At 47.5% G+C, this 22,108-nt stretch overlaps 1 protein-coding gene across 2 annotated transcripts in view; it reads left to right on the top strand.

The window, feature by feature from the left end:
* The first annotated feature begins 4,775 nt into the window (after window positions 1–4,775).
* Window positions 4,776–22,108, top strand: part of MYH11 (myosin heavy chain 11) — a 103,725-nt gene continuing 86,392 nt past the window's right edge. For both annotated transcript variants that reach the window (XM_081131358.1, XM_081131357.1), the window contains exons 1-2: window positions 4,776–4,883; window positions 15,254–15,615. In XM_081131358.1, the coding sequence (XP_080987484.1) occupies window positions 15,271–15,615 (345 nt within the window). In that variant the 5' untranslated portion in view covers window positions 4,776–4,883; window positions 15,254–15,270. The remainder of the gene's footprint in view (window positions 4,884–15,253; window positions 15,616–22,108) is intronic.

Here is a 22,108-nt window from a genome sequence, read left to right as displayed (position 1 = left end):
TCTAAAGCCAAGTGTACACGAAGGATTAATATTTGTGAGAATATGCCTTTAAAGGCACTTAGGGCAATGCTTCCCAGCATTGATTTTTTGATATTTGATTTTTGTAATAACTTCTGCAAGGATTGTGTGCTCTTCATTTTTTTAAAAATGGAGGTTAAACTACCTTTTAAAAAATATATACTTTTTAAAAATAACTTTCAGGTTCATAGCAAAATTGAGAGGAAGGTACAGAGATTTCCCATGTACCCTGGTTCCCCCACCCTCCCACAGGCACAGCCCCCCTCATTATCAATATCTCCCACTGGCGTGCTATATTTCTTAGAATTAATCAACCTACATTGACACATCATTAATACCCAAAGTTTATAGCTTACATCAGGGTTCACTCTTGGTGGTGTACATTCTGTGGGTTTGAACAAATGTATAGTGACATGTATCTATCATTATGGTGTCATATAGAATAATTTCACTGCCCTAAACATCTCTTGGATCAGCCTATTCATCCCCCCCCCCCAACCCGATAACCACTGATCTTTCTTTTTACTATCTCCCTAGTTTTGTCCTTTCTAGGATGCATATATTTGGAATTATACAATATGGAGCCTTTTCAGACTGGCTTCTTGCACGTAATCGTATGCATTTAAGTTCCTCCATGTCTCTTCATGGTGTGATAGCTCATTTATTTTTAGTGCCAGATGATATTCCGTCATCTGAATGTACCACGGTTTGTTTATCCATTCCGCTGCTGAAGGACATCTTGATTGTTTCCAAGTTTTAACAGTAATGACGAAAGCCGCTGTTAACATCTGTGTGCAGGTTTTAGTATGGACATAAGTTTCAACTCATTTGGGTAAATTTTAAGGAACATGATTTGCTGGGTCATATAGTAAGAATATCTTTAGTTTTATAAGAAACTGTAAAACTACTTTTATTTAGAATCTTAGAACCCTTCCTGATAGAGGTAGAGACTCTGGAGTTACTAAGATGCCAGCATTGGAAATTGGTGAAGGAAAGAGCACTGCAGGTTACTGTGCAATGTCGTCTTGTACCTGGAGAAGCATGGGGGCTGTCATGAGTGAAACAAGTGCTTTTGTGCAAGAGAGTAGTTGCTGAGCAGTTCCCTTGGTAAGAAATGATGCCCCTTTATTCACAAGGAGGCAGAGTCCCATGCAGATCTTGAGCTGGATGACTTGAATGTTGATACACTTTTAAATAATTAAGTTCTGGAGCACATGCAGGAGTAAACCATGCTTAGGCCCAGTCTTTGACAATATTAAAAAACAGGGGATTACACTTTGGAGCTTTTTTAACCCAGTGGCAAATACAAAGCTATTTGGTAAACTCCCAAGAGAAAAATTCCTCCTCTGCCATCTTGTTTCATGAGTTCATGGAAAGTCCCACAACCTGGCACCTCAGAGGAAAGACATGCCACAGAAACACACATGACAGTTCTCAGTCGGAATAACATTTTTTAAAAAGTAATTTTTGTGTTTTCCTCGATCTTAACTGGATTTTTGAGCTATGAGAAATAAAATGGAGGCATCTGATTTAATTATTATAACAATGCACTTTTTTTTTAACCCTCACCTGAGGATATGTTTGTTAATTATTAGAGAGAGAGAAACATCAGTGTGAGAGAAGCATCGATCGGTTGCCTCCCATATGTGCCCTGACTGGGGATCAAACCCACAACCCTTTGGTGTATGGGACTAATCTTCAACCAACTGAACCACCCAGCCGGGGCTAACAATGCATTTGTGAAGATTCAAACATCTGAGCTTCGGCATTGGACAGATATTTATCGAATGACTATTATGTGCGCATACTGTTCCTGAGTACTTCTAGCATGTCCCAGAAAACAGGCAGGCGCAGAGAGGTTCCCTGGCAATCCTGCGGCTGCCTGGCTTGTGCTTAGTAGATCATGAGTTAAAAACCTCCAACTTTGCATCACACAGGTGGAGCTTGAATTCCTGCTCCCCCGCTAACTGGCTGTGCTACCTTAGCTGGTTAAATCACGAAACCTGGTTTCTCAACAGCAAAACGGGGCTGGAAGGTTTTTTTTTAAAGTACCTACTTGATAGGGTTGTTATAAGGATTAGTTGAGATGGTGCAGTAAAATTCAGCATTTGGTTACCAACTTCTTTAAAGAATCAAATGCAACCCCTTTGAAAGTGCCCACGTGAATGCCTCTGGTAAAAATGCCACTTCTTACTCCGAGGCCAGCAAGTTTGATTCTGACAGTCTGCTCTGGATTATCTTTCCACAATGGGAGGGTGGTGATCGACTACATTTCCCCCTTCCTTTCTTCTCTGCTCCACAGCATTTCTGTGCTAATGCAGGGACAATTTCCATTCCTTTTACAGTCTAGACATTAAGAAGCATGTGGGGAAGCAGCCCATTCATCATTTTCTGAACTTTACCCCTTACTTCCCCAGCCAGTGAATACTGCTCTCTTCACTCTTTGATTTAGCCCCATTTGTGGGCAGGGGGCGGCTGGGCTTGGGTGTTTTGGGGGGTGAAAACCAGGTGAACTAGATGTTGGAAGGACGAGAAGGATTGGAAGCCTGTAGGTAAACACTGTGGGCAGGACAGGCCCTCATGTCCCGGAGGCCTGGTGCCACTCACTCTACTTGGTTTCATGTTTGTTGAGAATAGCAGCCAGCAGGAAGCAATGTAATGTGTTCATTTTACATGGGTTATCTCACGAACTCTTTACAAATAGCCAGGAATAGCTGATGTTCTCCCCATTTTATTGGTAAACAGACACAAAGGGTTCAAGTTCCTTGCTGATGGTCACAGCTAGAAATTGGCACTGGCAGATTCAAACTCAACTCTCCTGGGCATTTCCCTTTAGAATCTCTCCAGGCGAATCATGGCAATGGTGGGCTCCAGTCCCAGTGAGAGCTGGGCACTCCTCTGGGACCTCAGTTTTCTCACCTGCCAAATGGGGGTATTAATAAAGCCTCCCACCATCACCTGACCTGGTTACGTGGGGCCGGTTTGAATAAGACTGGGCATATCCAAGCACAGAGCCTCGCAAAGGTCTTCAACTCCTTTAACTCTCTCCCCAAACCGTGGGCTGGAAGTAGCTGGGACTCAAGTGCGACTGGGGCTCTGCGCCAAGCGGAGGGGTCCCCTTCACCACTACCCCCAACCCCCTGTCAGGCGCTACTGCGTGCCACGGGGGCGCTTGAGTGTCGTCAGGGGTGAAGACCAGGTGAGCTTGATGCTGAAAGGACGGGGAAGGGACCAAGTGGGTCTGCGACGCCGAGCTCTCTCTGCCGCCCCTCCCGCGTGTCCCGCCGCGCCGCAGGCCGCTCGGGACCATATTTAGTCAGGGGGAGCGGGCAGCCCCGGGCTGGTATGCGGCGCTGGGAATTCCGCTGGAAGGAGCCCGCGCCTGCCCTTTTTGGGTTGTCTCCCGCCCAGAGCCCCCCGCCCGCCCGCCGCCCCCGGGGAGGGAGGACCAGCTGGACCGGGAACCTCGGAGCCGGTGCCGAGCGCGGAGCGGGCGTCGGGCTGCCCGCGGGTCCCCGGCCTGGCGCGGGGCCAGCCCACTGCCTCGGCTTCCTTTTATGGCCTGTGTGCGTGCGTGTGACAGAGGAGACGGGAAGACGGAGAGCCAGGCAGAGAGAGACGAGCCAGGGACACGGAGACCAGAGACCGCGGTACCTACGGGAGAGACAGGGACCAGAGACAGAGAGACATACGGAGAGACACAGAGACCATGGCCAGAGTTGGGCATATGAGAGACTGTAGGAGAGAAAGTGAAGGACAGAGCGACAGAGATAGTGACAAAAAAGACAGAAGACAGGAAGAAACGGTGATGGAGACACAGTATCAGACATGAGGAGATGGGGGAGGGATGAGGGGTTGGTAATGGTACCAAGAGGGAGAGAGGCGGGGGTAGGATTTTCGGCAGCTTCTACGTTTGCAAGAACTTCCTGGGACCGATAGGAGCACTTGCCAGGGCGAGGTCCCGGCCGCATTCCCTTTGTATCCCGACCAGCACCTTGCAAACTACGTTATCACACACGTTTCAGCTGCGGACCCTGAGGCTCGGGAGGGAATTGACTTGCCTGAGGTCACAGAGGCAGCGAATGAGCACGGGGGGGAGGGGAGGGGGAACTCAAGTGACAAGAATGGGATTTTTTTTCCCTCTTGTGGGTGGAGGTGGGGATGGCAAGTTGGGAAAAGTAAAAACTTCCCCTTCCCGCACAATTCCCAGCAGTCGGGGGCTCCTGCCTTGCACTTTGCAAAGCTCAAAAAATAAAAAAAAATTAAAAATCCCCTTTTCTACCATTTATGCAGCACGGCCAGCTCCCTTTCAAGACAGCGGGAGGCGAATAAAATGGGGAACAGAGAGGTGTCAACTTAATCCCTCCAGGGGGGAGGAAGCGGTTAAAAGCCCCTTCGGCTGAAACAGACTCAGGGAAGCAATTCTCAAGCATCCCCCATAGACGCTGGCCACTCGACCCTTTTTCTAGGGACCCAGAGTCTCGGTGACTGTCCCAGAGCCGAGGCTGAAACACCTGCCCGAACGCTTCTGCGGGGTGTGCCCTTGCGGGTGGCCTCCGCCTTGGCCCCGCGCGTCGCGGCCGCGGATGGTGCGCGCTCCTCCCAGCGCCGCAGGTGCGCCCAAGGGCCTGGACAAAAGCCCAGCTTCTCGGCCCTGCAGGGGGCGCTGCGGAGGGAGCAGTGCGGGACCCTCCCCCACTCCGCCTCCTGGGCGGTCTCCCCCCCTTCGCACCCGCAGGCAGCTCCGGGTCTATAAAGAGGCGTCTCAGGCGAGCCTGGAGATTTGGACGCCCCTGCCTGGGAGGTGTGCCAGATCTGAGCTCTCCATCCAGTTTCTTCTCCGTTATCCCCCCAGTGGGAGATCTGTAAGTAGGGTGTCCTGGTGGGCAGAAGGGGAATTGGTCGGGGGTTTGAGGGTCCTCCAGGGCATCCAGGGGCTGGGGAGCGGTGAGATGTGTCCATTGCCCTCCTCTTTGGGACTGTGGTGAGAGGGTGGGGGTTCACAATTTTTCTCTCTACCCCATCACCCTAGATTTCCCCCAAACCAGCAATGATAAGTGTCACTGTGGGGTACTTATGAAAGACGACAGACCACGCCTGGGCACAACTCCAGTTAGACTAGCATCTCTAGAAAAGCTTAAAAAGAATCCCAGATGATTCTTGTTAAGAGGCAAATCTGGGAGATGTACTTTCTTACAAATCTCAGAGGTTCAGCCTCAACAGCCAGGCTTTGAACTTATGTTCTAGTCACAAAAAGAGTGCAGCGGAATGTCACCAAAAAGCCATTTCTATCACATAGTCACTCCAGGTGCCTCTTCACCTGGATTTGGAAGCACTGCTTGGTTCTGCTAAGGCATTAACTCAGTTAAAAACACATGGGCACCAACTCCCGCAGAGAGGACAGTATCTGTCATCAATCCAGAGGATGTGCTTGTTGATAACCCAGGAGAAACAGGCTGGTTATGATCCGGTTCACTTATTACAGCCCAGTTTTCTTCCAGACCCCTTCCTCCAAATTAAAAATTCGCCCAAGTTAACCCCGAGGGTCTCAAATATGCAGAGTGATGCCAAAGTCCTCATTTGCCTCCATGACCTGCAGGTGCATTAAATAAGACTGCAGTGGGCTTTTCTGCAGAGCAGCCTCAGCCTCAGAGAGTGGGCAAAGAAAAAGTGTGGCTACTGCTTATTTTAAGTTTTCTCCCTGCACAGAGAGCTGGCAGGGATTTTGCTGCTTGAGGAGAGGCACCATTCAAAGCCATACTTGTCAAGAAGTAAAAGAAAATATTTAGAAACCTGAGACAGGGAGTGATTAGTTACAGTATTAAGAACTGATAGACTAAATTGCAGACTGGCCAGAGTTTAGCAAAGGGAAGGCAGGCCAGCTGTTAGTAAACTTCCTTGCATAGTTTTGTTTTGTTTGGTGCAGTCTTCTTCCTCTGTTTGGTTTCCTTAAAGCTCCCATTGTAGAATTTTTATAGAGGGGGAGCTTGAAGATGCTGAGCTGAAAGTCATTAGATGGCAGTGTATAAGATAGGATGTTGAATATCTGTGGAAGGAAAAGCAGTCTTTCCTTAGCACTTTCCCACTGAATTCGCTACCACTGATGGAGCATTTATATGCCAGGCACCGTAGCAGTGTTTGACTTGCTGTATCTCATTTAATTATTGCAACCACCTTTTAAAGGAGGCATTATGGTGCCTTATTAGTACACAAGGCAGCTGAGGCTCAGAGAGGTTCAGTAACTTGCCCAGTATGACACAGCTAGCAAGTGGTAGACCCTATTCCTGGGTCTGCCTGATGCCAAGTCTATACCCTTGACCCCACCATCTTTTTTTATCATGAGCAAAAACTCTGTCCGAGTCGGGTTTCTGGTGGGAACAAATGTTTCCAAGAAGGCAAGTGTTTATCATCCTCTCTTTGAAGAAAACATAAACTGACCTTTTGCCAATTTAAAATAAAAGGCACTGTTTGTCCCTTGGTGGTGTGGTAATCATCTGGCCCGATGACCTTAGGTGGGCTGTCATCCCCAGAGTCTAGAACTTGAATTAGCTGGGCCTTCCTGGAGAAGCTTCTTTGATCCACCTTGTAAACACCATGTTTTTTTTATTTTCTTGTCTGAAATAGATGTGTTATGCCGTACAAGGTAGTTGTTATCATTACATTTCTGTGTGAGGGCTGAGATTGAGGCAAACATGCCCATTTATGGTAACATTTTCCATGAGGCCATCCCCAGCCCCCTCGCAAATTAGCCTTGTATTGCAGCTTTGTTGGTTGGGACTCTGGGGATTTCTCTGCCCTTGTCCTTCCCATTCAGGACCAAGTAGAGGAGCCCGGAGGAGAAGGCATTGGGAGGAAAGGGGAATCAGTTTTTCCTACTCTCTTATTTGGAAGTTTTATTCGGGGGTGGGGTTTTCGCCCTTCCTCAGAACGGTAGATCCAACCAAGCAGGTGAATATTAAGCTTGTAATTCTCAAATCAGATATATATTAGATTTTTCTGGAAAACCAAGTCCAATTTTAAATCCATTGGAATCCTAGACTGTCACAAGCAAATTTAGAAATCCCCCACACTGGCCTTCCCAAACATCAGTTTTCCTATCTGTAAAATGGAGCTAATGAGGATAGCTAATGTTAGTCAAGCACCTTTGCCAGACAGTGTGCTAAAACCTTCACTGGCATCGGTTACTGTCTTCACAACAACCTTTGGAGTAGATGCTGTTATTATGGGTGCTGTTTTATGAATGCGGAGTCTCAGTACCTTGGTCAGGATAACTCGATGAGCCAATGAGGAAGACAGTTCTACAAAGCTAGCTCTTTCTAACTCCAGAGCCTACGGGATTACTCTGTTGGGAGGCTTAACTGGGATAACGCCCATGAAGGGCTGAGCACAGTGCCTGGCCCCTGGTCAACATCAACATCAGTAGATGGTTATTTATAGTATCCATGACCAGAGTCTTTAAGGATCTTGCTCAGTGAAGCACAGCTGGTCCTTGGCAGAACCCAGGAAGCCTGTTGTGTGGTCTTTCCATAAAGAAGAAATTTGTTCCTAATTTTTCTTTTGTGTGGTCTCTTTTCATAAACTCAATTCTTATTTGAGCTCAAGGTGGTAACTGGTGGTAAAATTTTCTATTTTAGTATGGCCACGCTTCCTCACCTGTGTCAGGAACGTGACAAATTCCAGTTATATTGGCCCATTTGTGATTCATTTAGGAGCTTCCACCTGTGAGTGGAAGAAGCCTGTCCGGCTTTCACAGTGGCTCTTGGCTCTTCTCTCTGAGGTCTCCTCCCCTACCCCCGACCTGTAAGCACATTGAACCACGGCCACAGGTGGAGGGAAGGACGAGTTGGGAGAGGGCCTAGCAGGAATCGGAAAGAACATCTGGGTGGAGCAGAAGATGCAGGAAGAAGCTAGTGCTGCCCGCTGTATCTGCAGGAGGGAGTTGGGTATCTCTGACTTATGTCAGCGCTTCAGGGGCTTGGGAGGGACAGTCCCCATCAGAGTCCCTCAGACAGGGCCATAGGACTCGCCACCTGCTCACCCATGCAGGCTTGGCTTCCTCCCTCTGCTAAGCATGCAGCCAGGAGCACAGGTGCCCAGAAGGGGCCAGTGTCGGAGCCCACCGGGGTCGCTGTAGCCATTCCCCACTCTCCAGGTAGAATGCCTTCCTCCCACCCCCCACTCCCCATCTCTAAATGTCACCATGGTTAATGTACTTTTGTGCTTCTTTCTAAAACTTTTCTCTGTCAAATCTTCCTTTTACAAAAGTATTGGCATTCTGTAAATTATTTTTCCCCCACATAATTACATATTTTTAACATCTTTCTATATCAGCACATTTTGGGGGGTTTCTTTTTATTGGCTGCATGACCATTACATGGAAGTACAGCATTGTACTGAAATAACCCCTTATTGAAAAACACCAGTTTCACTCCTCCATTTCTTATAAACAGGACTCCAGGGGAACATCCTCGTGTATCTATTTTTGCCTAATTATATGATTTATCCGTAGGATAAAGTCCCAGAAATGCAGTTGCTAAGTTAGAGACCAGACACATTTAAAATGTATAGATATTCCTGAGTGGTCCTCCAAGGACACTAAATTTAAACTTCTGATGGTCACATATGAGACTGTACATTGGTATTTAAGCTGTGCTCTGCCAGAGCGGTAAGACACAAAATACAATGGGCCTTATGGTCAGAAATGACCAGTTCTCTCTATCCGCAAAGCATCCTCCAGAGGAGTTACCACACCTCGTGCTAACCAAGCTCTTTGTAGCTAGGAAAAAATAATTTAGCTTTACTAATGAAAAGAACTTTCTGGAGTTACTTTAGAAACAGTATGCAAATGAGTTAGGCAGTTATAAGGCAATGTTGAAATGGCAGGTTTCCCACTCACCTTTTCCCTGTTAAGGTGAGGTCAGGCTTCCTTGGCAGGATGAGGGAGATAATTTTGAAAAATGAGGGTGTGGTTGGTGGGGAGCTGGCTACAGGGCCAGGCCATGGTGCAAAGGAGAGATTTTATGCTAAGAGGAGACTGGGTGTCAGATAGATCTGGGTTCAAATCCTAGCTCCAAGTTTTACAAGCCAAGGCCTTTAGTTTTCTTTTCTGGACCTTGGTAGTATTGTAGGAATAATAATGCCCACCTCACTGAACACTTATGAGATATGGTGAGATCATGTATATAATACATTGCCTTGCCCAATACCCCATGAATAGAAGAGTTCCAATAACTATAGCAGCTGTTATTAATAACAGATTTAGAGTCCCAGCAGCCTCGTGGGGCACGGAGAATGGATGCATCTAGGGAGTCCAGTCCCTCTCCTGCCTTCCTCTGCACGCTTGGCTCCTCCCACACCTGGGCCAGGCCTTGAACTAATTTCTCCACTTTAGAGGCCCTTCCAGCTGGTGGGTTGTGTCTTAGATCAGACCCAGAGGCTTTCATTTTACTTGCATGGCATTTGCAATGTGCAGTTATTTCATTGTAAGGGTGAGTATTTTATACCTAAATTCAGACTTTGGGTCTATTGAAAATCTGTCATATAGGGTCACATCCTCGCTAGGTGACAGGAGCGAGAGTCCATCTGCCACCCTCTTTGGAGAGGGCAAGAGGGCTCTGCCCGGCCACCTCCGGCCTGGGTCACTCTGCATTGCTCACCTGACCCTGGAGGCATTTGGGTCTGTGTCCAAAAATCTTGCACCCGTGGCTTGGCAGTAAATACTCTGATGGAAGTGGTGACCAGGCCAGATGTTCAAATCCTATACTCTGGGCTCTGGAGTATTTTATTCATTTAATTAATGCAGAAGCAAAAGGGGACATTGCCTTTTACCCTTGAGTTCCTCTGGGAAAAATAAAATTGATGCTAAAACAAACTAAAGCAGCTGACTATTCTTAATTGGTCCAGTTTCAACCCTTTAACCCAGAATCACAGATACCATAAAATGTTAGAGCTAGGGCAGTCCTTTTTTTTTCTTTTTTTTTCCCTCCCAAATGAAAAACATAACAGAGAGGGAGAGTGACTTTCTCAGAGTCACCCAGTGAGTCTGGAGCAGAGCTGAGACTTGTAACCCTGTGGTCTTATAGAGGCTAAGGAACAGCTTGTTTGCACCTGGAGTGAAGCCGCGTGTTGTTGGGAAGGACTGTGTTGGGGCTGACACACGCAGCTGTGTCAAACATTGCTAATGCCTGATCCTGTCCTTTGCTTGTGACACAGTCCTTTGCTTTTATCAGAACATTCAAGAGCAGCCCTTGATCATGAACTGTACTTAGTATTCATCAGTCTTATGTCATAATCCTGGAGGTGTCCTTTCAGCCCTCGGAGCTGATGCAAGATGTGGGCAGGGGAGGCGGAGGCAGAGGAGGGCTTGGAGAGGAAGAACCAGGTGCTGGGTGGTCCTCGATTTTTGGCCATCTGGGCAGTCGTCTCTTTTCAGATCCGAGGTGACCTTCTGCAGCTGACATTCCAGGCTGGTGTTGACTAGCGACTATCCTCAGCTTTAATTGTCTTTCCCAAGAGAGCCGTTTTTTTACTCTAACGCAGTGGTTCTCACTGGGGGCATCTGGCAATGTCTGGAGACATTTTTGGTTGTCATGACCAGGGGAGGGTATGCTACTCTCATCTAGCGGGTAGAGACCAGAGGTGCTGCAATTCCCAGGACAGCCCCCACCCCCATCGAAGGATTAGCCAGCCCCATTGTCAACGGTCTTGAGATCGGAAAACCTCGCTCTAAATGAAAGACCACTGCAGAGAGCAGCAGACCAAGTTTTGCTTCCCTTCGGCGTCGGGAGAATTCTGGCATGGACTGTGGCCTCTGATCTCCGCTGCAGTGTTGCCAGCTACCTTTCATTCTGCGCTGGCCGCGCCTCGCGTCCGACCCGACACTTTCTGCCCGACTGTCCACCATTCAAGGTTCTGGGTGCAAGCTGAGGCAAATCCTTACAACAATAAAACCGAGTCACCCAGAGCCCTCCAGTTGCCAAGTCTGCTCCAGGTTGTGTGCCGTGCATGCCTGCGTTTCCTTCAGTCCTCAGGTTCTCTGCATGTTTCCAAGGGGGGACAAAGCAGAAGAGATGACTTTGAAAAAATATTTTTGTTAGATTTCACTGTATCTAGCTGTGCCACGATGGGCAACTTACTCAACCTCTTGTGCCTCTGTTTCCTCATCTGTAAACCAGAGGTCATGGTGCCTCTCATGGGGTTTTTGAGGGGATTAAATGAGATAAAGCTGACGCTCAATAAACTTTAACAGCTGTGATTACTAATATTGTAATATTAATTTGCTAGGCTTGCTGAATTTTCTCACGGGCAAATCTGTGGGATTTCATCAGTGTTTAGTGGGAAAAGATGTCTGTGGCCAAATGTTTTGGGGAGCTCTGGGTTCAAAGGAGTGAAGTAGCTTTTGGTGGGGGGCAGCCAGGACCTTGGATGTCCTGGTGAGTGTTCTGCTCAGCGAGGCGGAGGCAATATGGAGCACTTTTCAAACGGATTTGCCCACAGAGCTGGTTTTCTCTTTGAAGAGTGTCTCAACCTCCCTAAATCCCACCCCACTCCCACCCCCACCCCAAGTATTTCAAGGGATTCGGGTTCCAAGGCGCATACTCTGGGAAACATCTTTCTCGGGCAAAGCCGAGCACTTCTTTTCCTTCTTCCCTGTGACCAAAGCAGATGTCACACATCGTAACTGTCACAGGCATGAAAGCCCTGGGAAGCAAGCCAGTTTCTCTCTCTCCTTTTTTGGACCGAGACCGACTCTTTGCACTTGATCTCGTTTGTGTTACTGAGCCCTGGATTAGGCGGGCTTCTTGCCCATGGGGGTTCCAGTGTCCTTTTATTTTTCCGTTGTATTTTGCGCTGTTTTCCTGACTCTTAAGGCAGCTCCCCAACCTTGCAATGAGAAAGAGCCCAATGAATTCAATGAAAAGAAAAATAAAAAGTCTTAACCTTAAAAGAAAAAAGAAAGAGCCTACTTAGTTGCCATGCTTCTGGGAACAAATGAAACCCTTGTCCCGGCCTCTTGAGAATAATCAGCTACCATTTAGAAACTTTTTGTTGATTGAGCAATAATACTGATGTACTTAATACTGCTGAACTGCGCAATTAAGTGGTTACGGTGGTAAATTTTATGTTCTGTGCATTTTGCCGTAATTAAAGATACAAAGGAGAAGGGAAGAAAGAAAACCAAAATTTTTCACAGCAGTGTACTTTATATCCAGAAAGGACGCACATACCTGTGGGCCCGCAACTGGCGGAATTCTCGCAAGGTGCACACCCCATGCAGCTGGCACTCGGAGGGACAAACAGCGTCAGCCCTGGCCGGTGTGGCTCAGTCGCTCGGGTGCTGTCCTGTGCACCAGGAGTTTGCCGGTTCGATTCCTGATCAGGGCACACGCCCGGGTTGCAGGCTCGATCCCTGGTAGGGGGCATGCAGGAGACAGCTGATCAATGTTTCTCTTTCTCTCTGATGTTTCTCTCTCTCTCTCTCTCCCTTTCCCTTCCTCACTCTCTAAAAAGCAAAATATTCTTTAAAAAAAAAAAAAAAAAGTAACAGGACGTCAAGCCTGTGTGGGAGGCAGAAGAACAGAGTAAGCAATCAGACCTGGGTTCAGATTCTAGCTTTGCCACTTTTTTGCTGTGTGACTTGAGGCAGATTCCTTCACCTCTCTGAGCCTTGGTTTCCATATCTATAAGGCGGAGCTTATCATGAAACCTAACTCCAGAGGCCGTGTTGATGTTACCTGGTGGTTCTGCATGTGAAGGATTTAGCCCAGAGCCTGGAAGGGGTCCTTGAGTATAACTGTCACTGTTGGTGTTCAGCAAACTCCGCTCTGGGTTTGACACACAGGCCAAATGGGAGATGGTGCGATACTGACAATGCTTACAAGTAGGAGGTAGTTTTAGAAATTTCACATAGCAATGTGTTTTTTTTTAAGGAAAAATGTCAAACATGCAGAAGTAGACAGAATAGCATAAGCATCTATCAGCACCTGAGCCAATCTTGTTTCCTCTCCACCCCACTCCTTTCCTCCCTGCACTGATTATTTTGAGATAAACCCCAGGTTTATCATTTCCTCTATCAGTACTTCCAAATGTCTCTAAAAGGAAAGGATCTCTAAGCACATGAAATCACAGTACCATTTTCACAAAGAATTTCACAGATTCCCTAATATAAAAGACAGTGAGTCAATGTTCAAATTTTCCCAATTATCTCATAAATTTTTCATTTGGGAGGTCTTGTCAAATTTTTTTTTTCTTTCTGGCAATGACATTTAATTCCTCAATGCTTTCCATTTAACGGGTGGCTTTTTATAAGTACAGTATATACCTTTATTTGTGATTTTTCCTGTGTGTGATGTGGATATGGGGGAGTTCTTTCCCTGCCTCTATCTGTGTTTATCTTTTATTGTACTTGTTTGGATTTTTCATTATGAAAAATTTCAAACATATGCAAAAGTAAAGAGAATGGTATGACACCCACTCTCTCAGGTACCTGTCACCCAGCTTCAGTCATTATCACACCTGAAGCCAGTTTTATTTCATCACCACCCTCCTCCCATTTCTCTTATGTGCCGTAAAGTTCCTTCTAATCTATAGGTTACCCTGCTTTTTTTTGTACTTTGTTAGAGAAACTGAGTCATCTGTGCTATGCTTTCTCCCACCTATTGGACTTGGTTGCATGCCCATGACATTGTTCAGCATGTTCCCTGTGCCCTGCGTTTTCTGTAAACAGATGTTAGAGGCTTCTGCAGCTTTTGCTCCCACCTCTGTTTCCTTTTCGTAAGAACATTTCATTGGTGGTGGCACTTCCTACGAAATCCCATCTGGAGACATGTCATATCTGGTCAACTCTTTCTTTGTGTGATGCCAAGATTAATTAGTAGTCTTAGGTGGTGCCAGCCTGGTCCATGCATTATCAACTTCTCCATCTGCTTTTCATCTAACTCAGTGGGTCTGAAAGTGGGGACCCCAGATCAGCATCATTTGCCTCACCTGGAAGCTTGTCAGACAAGTGCAGATCCATGGGCTCATCCCAGATCTGCTGACTCAAGCCCTGGGGTCAGCCCAGCCCTCTGTGATTTCACAACCCTCCACATGGAGCCAATACATGAGGAGGGTGACCACTAGCCCAACGGTTTTAGCTACTACTGATAGTTACAGCCATGGCCCATTATTTTATTAGGGGTCACAAAATTGCTACATTCTGGTTTTATCATTTTGTCTACATTTATTAGTTGGATTTCTTCCAAGTAGAAGGGAGTACTTTTTTATAACAGAGAAAGTGGAATAAGGGGAGGAAGCTATTGGACTTATTAAGTTCCAAGAGAAAATCAAAAACAAATTTTTAAAGTGAATTTATTGGGGTGAGAATGGTTAACAAAAACGCAGGGAATGTGATTGCTAAACTCAGGACAATGTATATTCTCTACTATTCTTTATTTCTCTTTTGAATAATGGAAGTGATTATTCAGACTGAGGGAATGATTTACTCATTTCATCTTTTTGAAAAATGAGCTAGTTACTAGATCTGGTCTCCCAGGAGAAATAACCATCCCTCTGAGCACATCAGCTTCTTGTTTTTATTATTGTTATTTTCACTCCTGAAAAAGAAAAGTAGGGGTTGGAGCATCTGCCCCTCTGATTTTGCCTTGCAAAGTCTGTGTTTCGGGCCTGGCTGCCCAGCTCCAGGGCCCATTCATTCCTTTTTATGGCTGAGTAATATTCCATCGATTGGACAGACCACGTTTCATTCATCCATTCATCTGTTGATGGACATTTGGCTTTTTTATATTTTGGGGCTATTATGGATAACACTTCTATGAACATTCATTTTTCATTTCTCTTGGGTGTATACCTAGGAATGGAACTGTTGGATCATGTGGTAACTGTGTTATCCGTCTGAGGACCCCTTCCCTTTTATTTTTACAGTAAGCAACAAGACCTGGATATCTTCCTGTGTCAACACACATAGACATATTTCTTGCTTCATGACCCCTGGATAGGAATTTCATTGCATGGAAACACCGTGGTTTGCATATCTAGTGCCACGTTGATGAACAATAGGCAGTGAGGCAGATCTTTCCTTGAAGGGGCTGGTCGTTTCCATTCTTTGACAACATAAACAGTACCGCAGGGGACACTCTTGTACTTTGTGGAACGTTTCTTCAGACGGTGATCGCAGACATGGTGAGGTGAGAGCTTAGTTCTGGCCTAATTCTGACCCTGTCCCCTTACCCCACAGGGGACCAACCAGGCACCATGGCGCAGAAGGGCCAGCTCAGTGACGATGAGAAGTTCCTCTTCGTGGACAAAAACTTCATCAACAGCCCCGTGGCCCAGGCGGACTGGGCTGCCAAGAAGCTGGTGTGGATCCCTTCGGAGAAGCAGGGCTTCGAGGCGGCCAGCATCAAGGAGGAGAAGGGCGACGAGGTGATCGTGGAGCTGGTGGAGAATGGCAAGAAGGTGACAGTCGGCAAAGATGACATCCAGAAGATGAACCCGCCCAAGTTCTCCAAGGTGGAGGACATGGCAGAGCTCACGTGCCTCAATGAAGCCTCCGTGCTGCACAACCTGAGGGAGAGGTACTTCTCGGGACTCATCTACGTGAGTATCTTGGGGCAGCCGGCCCCTTCTTCCTGGCCTCCTGTACCCCTGGGAAGGGAGAGGTTTACAGAAGCGTTCAGGGTGCCGGTTAGGAAGCCAAAGGCCTCACTGAGGGCAGCTGTACAGTGAGATAGAATCATTCAGACCTGGGCCCAAATCTCAGTCCTGCATTTCCTAGTTCTGACATCGAACAGGTTATTGAACCACTTGAAGCCTCGATTTTTCTATCTGTAGAATGGGGATAACCACCCTTCCCATGTGAAAGGTGGTGCAAAGTTCCACATGATCACATAGGCAGAGTGCCAAGGTGCATGGTAAACACTCAGTGGGTTTCGGTGAAGTGGTTCCCGGCTCTTTCTCCATCTTGGAGATGAAGATCTCTCACCTCCGTGGAAAGGCTGGTTCATCCTGGCAGCCAGCTGGAGGGAGACATGAGGATCTGGCCAGGTTCTGTGGAGGCCTTCCCTGCCACAGATGGGAAAGCCCAAACTGGACCTGGACTCCTCTGGGTCGACTGTGCAGACCAGAGTGGGCTAGAGCTGCACTGTCCAATATGGTAGCCACCAACCACATGTGGCTAACTGAATTTGGATGTAAATTAAAAATCAATACTTAAAAATTCATTTCTTCAGTTGTACTGGCCACATGTCAAGTGCCCAACAGGCACCAGTGGCTACTGGCTAGATAGCACAGGGGTAAAATATTCCCATAGGGGTAAAATATTCCCACCATCACAGAAAGTTCTGTTGGACTAGATGATGGGGTTGGGTGACTCAGAGGGCACAGATTCCTTGTGGGGTTAGACCAGGTCTCCAGGACATAAAGGGACATGGTAACACTGTGATGCCAGATGGGTGGGCAGGGTCCCCCAGCCCAGCGTTTGTCTGTCTGGCTTCTGAGAAAGGGCATGCTAATCCCTTGGACAAGTCACCTCATTTCTATGGAATTTCATTTCCTTCTCTGCAAAATGAACACACGGATAGTACCAGCCTCACCAAGTGATTACTCTAAAGAGAAAGTACTTGGCCTGCCTCCTGGCACCTTGAAGGTGCTCAAAATGCTAGGTGGTGGTATTATTGTTGGTTTTGTCGTTGGTACGGTCATTTCTGCTATTATTAGTCAGATGTTCTTGGCTCCTTTGTAAACTTGTGGGAACAGGCACTTCCATCATTGTGCCCTCTGGTCCTGCCCTTTACGTTTTGCCACAGAAAAATTATAAAAAGCCCTTTGTCATCTCAAAGTGTCCTGCAGATTTTTTTCCTAATTAGGAAAATAAGACACATTCATTAAGAAGACTTGGAAAGTTTAGAAAAGCCCAGCAAATGCAAATTGCTCCCCCAGAGCTAACAGCGTGGTGTCTGTCTTTTTGACAGTGGTTCATGTTTGCCCGTTTAAAAGCCTCTGCTCGTTGGCTGGTGACCTGTTCTTTTCTCCATGTAAAAGTCCTCACTGAGCATTCCCACATCTGTTATAACTCCCCAGCCCCAATACCCTTTTAAGGACTGTGTAATCTACCCCACGGATGTACCATCATTGGTCATCCATTCTTCTAATGGATAGTTCACACGGGGTTTCGGTGGCTTTTTATAAAAGCCAAGGGGGCAGAAGGGAGCAACTCCTAATTATTTAAATTCCTCCTCTAATCCAGGCTCTGTACCTTGCTGTACTTTATCTCATTTAATCAACACAACCTCCACTGAGTAAGTATGCTTGTCCCATTTTACTGGAGAGCAAGCTGAGGCTCGGAGTGCTAAAGGCCATCCTTACTTCCCTAGCTAAGCCAGGAAGTCCCTTTTGTCCAGGGCACTCCCTGTATGGAAATGTATCAACCTGGGCTGTCAGTACAGGAGCCGTGTTTCTAAGGACACCAGTCTGCAGGGAGCTGGAGGGAAAATTGGGCTCCTTCGGGACCAGGTCTCTCACTTAAGATGTGCCATCTCTATCCAGAGAAGTCAAGGTCAAGCCTGTGTGTGAATCTTACCTGCTGTCCTCTGACACACTGTTTGAGCCCAAAATAGAAATCAGAAAAAAAAAAATGAGGGGTTTCTGAAGGTCCCAAGACCCAGAATATCTTCTGACAGCAGATTAAAAACTGAATCAAAGTTTGAGATTCCTGCCATGCTTCTCCGGACGGATTAGATGAAGTGTTTCAGCCTTGTGACCACGTGCCTTCTCCTGTCTTGATCCTTTCTGGTCTATTTAGTCACTTAAATAGAAACCGTTGTTCATGACGGAGAGATGCAGAAGGAAGGGGGGCAGGTTAACAGGTGGCTGGTGGGGTGATGCTAAGGCAGCTGGGTGTGCCCAACTGTGCCCTTGGTGACAAAGAGAACTTTCCCCTCCGTTCTGCAAGGCTCCCCTCACCTGATGCACCTTCAAGAAGGTGCTGGCAGCCGTCTTGTCCTCTTGGCTCTGGAAGAGTCTGTAGGAGCCAGAGGGTCCTGGCTCCTTACCTTAGAGATGCAGGTCCTGGGCTCCGCCACGCCCAGTGACTTACCTGAGCTGCCACAGGTTGCTCTTGGCACCCGTGGGGCGTGGATATATTTCTGATTCCTGGTCCAGCGCTCCGTTGCCCTTCTGCATGGGTCATGGGCTGGGTTCTCTCTGCCTGGAGTTTTCCATGATGTAGCAATCAGCCCTGTCCCTGGTATTGGCTGAGAGATGGGACAAAGGTTTCAGGTGGCAGGAGCTCAGTGAAGGTGTGGCCTTGCCTGTGCTGCTACTGCCCCAAATCTTCCCCAGCCCATTTCATCCATTACGACACTGATGAGAGCAAAGCTTGGGGCCCACACTGCCGTGCAGTGGCTGAGGCGGAGACTGACGTGACTTGCCTGGGAAGGGACCTGGATCCGACTCCAGGCGTGTGTGCTCTTCCCTCTCCTGCTCCCTCTCTGTGGGGTGCTGAGGAGTCACAGGGCCCAGTCCCGGCCCCGAGGTTGTGGTTTTTTTTTAATTAAGGGGAGGGGAAAATAAGACACACTAGATGCAAATATATGACATGGATATATCGTTTTAGATAAATGGATAAAGAAAAGGGGATATATCCACACAATGGAATATTACCGAGCTCTAAAAAAGGAAGGCAATCCTGTCATATGTGACAACATGGATGAGCCCGGAGGACGAGATGCAGAGTGACATAAGCCAGTCACAGAAGGGCACACACTGCATGATCCCACTTATATGAGGAATGTGAAATGGGCAATCTAAGAGACTCTGAGAGGGGAGTGGACATTGCCAGGGGCTGACAGAGGAGGAAACGGGGTTTGTATCAATGGGCATGGAGTTCCGTTGAGCAAGATGAATGAGCTCTAGAGATCCACCGCACAACACTGTGCCTGTAGTCAACATTACTGCTCTGTGCACTTAACATGAGACCCACCCTCTTCACCAAGTTTTAAGTGTTCTTACTAAAAAACTTTTTCCCTAAAACATGGGATTTTAAACTCAGTGCCTATAAATAGGCACTAGGGAGTTTGTGAGCCTCCTGAGATTTAAGGAAAAGTGTGTGCATATGTACACTCTTCTTTGGATGGGGGTGGGAGGGTGGGGCGTGAGGTGTGGGTCTTAGCTTTCATTAGACTCTCAAAGGAGCTTTATCCCCAGGACAATGAAGGCAACTAGTAGTCATTTAAGATTTACTATGTTAAGAGTTGATACTAACTTATTATTGCCTCTACCACTATTTTTTATGGAAGAGATATATACTATTATTGAGCCCCATTTGGCAGATAAAGAAACTGAGGCTTAGAAAAGTTAAGTAACTTGATGAGAAACAGCTGGGTCCTAAACTCAGAAAGGCTGGCCCTAGGACCAGTACTTTTAGCTGCCATCTCATTTAATCTTTCCAATGAACCTATGAGACAGAGGCTACTACCCCATTTTAGAGACCAGGCCACTGAGGCTCAGATGTGCTCAGTTCCTTCACAGGAAGTGGGCAGAGCTGGCATTCAGGCAAGTCTGTCTGCCTCCAGGGCGGAGTGCGTACTTGGGATGGCGAAGGGCCCTAGGGTATCAGGAGGCTTAGAGCGGAGATGATGTATGTGGGCTAGTGCAGGCAGGGATGGTGCCATGGGCGTCATTAGCTTTGAGTTGGGCATGCTTTAAGTACACGGAAGGAAGGCATTTACGCTTTTATTATGATTTCTTGAGCACCTACTAGGTGCTAAGCCAGAGATCACAAGCTGTTGGTCCAGAGTGAGGGACTCAAAAAATTGAGTTAATTTGACATATAAAAAAAAGCAAAAGAAAACATCAGTTTCAGGCATTGCTTGAAACAGCAGAGGACCTGGCACCCCTGGACCCAGGGTGCCAGGTAACAGTTCCTGTTAGATGGGCTGTGTGTACTCTCTTTTTCCACAAGCCCCACCACTCCCTGTTAACTCCCATACCCTGGGCTGCGTGTTGGTGGCCATTGATTGATCACTGTGCCAATTTTTTTCCCCTCACACCTGGCCCATTTCACTCACATCTTACCTGCTTGGTCCCTGTAGACAGTGGGACGTTCCCCCCTACACTGAGCCCCTGGGATTTGGAACATGATCCAGAGCAAAGGGGGATATACCTTCCTGTTTGTTGGGTCTCCAAGTCCAAATTCCCCACCCATAAACCCAAAAGGACATTTTCCTTGTTCTGATTCCACTGTTCTGGGAAGACCAGGGGGCAAGGAGAGGCCTCCTTCCAAACTCCAGCAGGTGATGATGTTTTCCTCTCAGACTCCTGATCTTCGCCTTCTCTGGAGGGAGTGTCTCCCAGGGGCCCTGTGAGCAAGCTGTGAGCAGAGGTTCCCTGGGTGCCAGAGGGTCCCGGAGGGTGGAAAGAAAATAAGGTTGGAGCCTGCCCTTTGTCGAGCCCTGTAAGCCAGCTGTCCAGACCTTTCAAGGTGTTGCTTCAAAAAACCTCCCCAGCAACACAAGGCTATCCATGCAAAGACCACAAGATAATATTTAAAAATAAGAAGCATGCATCATAAAAATCCAGGGCTCCCTCTCTTTAAAGAGCCCCAGCCCCCTTCCCTGGAGGTACATATGATTGACAGGGTCATGTACACATATGTACATGTGTAACCAATATAACCCCCCAATCCCTTCATGTATGCCTTGCAGCTGGCTTCTGTCACCCACCCATGTCTTGTGGCTCTTTCTGTGCCTGTTCATACTGGTCTAGTCAGACTTAAAATATTTTTTGAATAGTTACTACAGGCAACTATGAAATAAAATGGTGTATACAGGTATTTAGAACTTTCCCTTTCATCTCCATTTTTCCCCTTTCAGTTCCCCTCCTTAGAGAAACCGTAGTCACCAGTTTTGAATGTAGCTTTCCTGCTATATTTTATATACAGGCAAGTGTATGTATAGTATTGGCACATATAAACATTATGTGCATGTATATATATACTTTTTAACTGATGAACATTTAGGTTGTGTCTGGTCCTTCTTGTGGTTAAAATCAAGGATGCAGCAGAAGTGTGTTCTTGGTGGATGGTGTCTGTCCCTAGTCAGATTCAGGAGGCTGTGACATTGCACTGCCACTGGTGAAGGCATAGTTACCCCCCCACACACACACTTTATAGATGGAGGAGAGCTGTTGGCTCAGGGGTTTCGCCACTTAATGCAGGTCACACAGGTAACGGGGGCAATGCTGAGGCCCCACTCAGGCCTGTGTGACCTCAAGTCTGGGTCCCTTCCACCTTCCACCTCTGTTCCTCATTTCTGCCAGAGCCCTGGGAGCAGCCCTGCTCAGGGCTCCAAGGCTGACCATATAAAGTGTCAGGGAAAACTGGAGTCCTTTCCTAATACGGTCACAAGAGGGAAACCCTGGGCCTGTGGCTGGGACCTGCTGGTGGCACTGGGCCCTGAAATGCAGGCTGGGACAAGGGAGGCAGGGATGTTGAAACCTCTGACCTTGACCAGCTGGAGAGGAGCTTGTGGGACCTGGCTGCAGGCACACAGCCGACTGCAGGTGGTCTGGGCCGGGCAAGGTTAATCACGGTGGAACAAAGGAGACGGAACCTCTGGATTCCCAGGCCCAGCCACTCTGCGTGGGGTGTCCTGCCGCCTGCCTGTTCCTTCCTCTCGGATCCTTGAACCCCTGGAAAGGTTTGCTGAACTGAACAGAGATTCAGATCTGCTTGGACGCTTGCTGTGTGCATAGCTCCAGGAGATGTCCCAGCAAACAGGAGGAAAGTAACAGCCCTCCAGAGGCTGGCAGTGGAGTTGGGAGGGCCACACGCTCCTTCCTTTTCTCTTTCATTCGTTTTGTTCAGCAATTATTTACTGAGTGTCTGCCATGTGCCCGGCCCTGTGCTGGGGCTGGACTATGATGGTGTGTAGCTCACAGTCCAGGAGGTGACATTTAGGCTGAGTCTTGAAAAAAGGAGATGAAAGTGGCTCTGGGAAGATGGGGGTGGGGAGAAAGTGTTCCAGGTGGAGGGAACAGTGCACGTGAAGGTTCTAAGGTGGCAGAGTTTACATCACCAGGAAACAAAGGGACA

The sequence above is a fragment of the Miniopterus schreibersii genome (assembly GCF_964146895.1).
Source record: "Miniopterus schreibersii genome assembly, chromosome: 3".
NCBI classification, from domain to species: Eukaryota; Metazoa; Chordata; class Mammalia; order Chiroptera; family Miniopteridae; genus Miniopterus; species Miniopterus schreibersii.
Note: the sequence above shows the minus strand (reverse complement) of the source record. Positions and strands in the feature narration are given on the sequence as shown.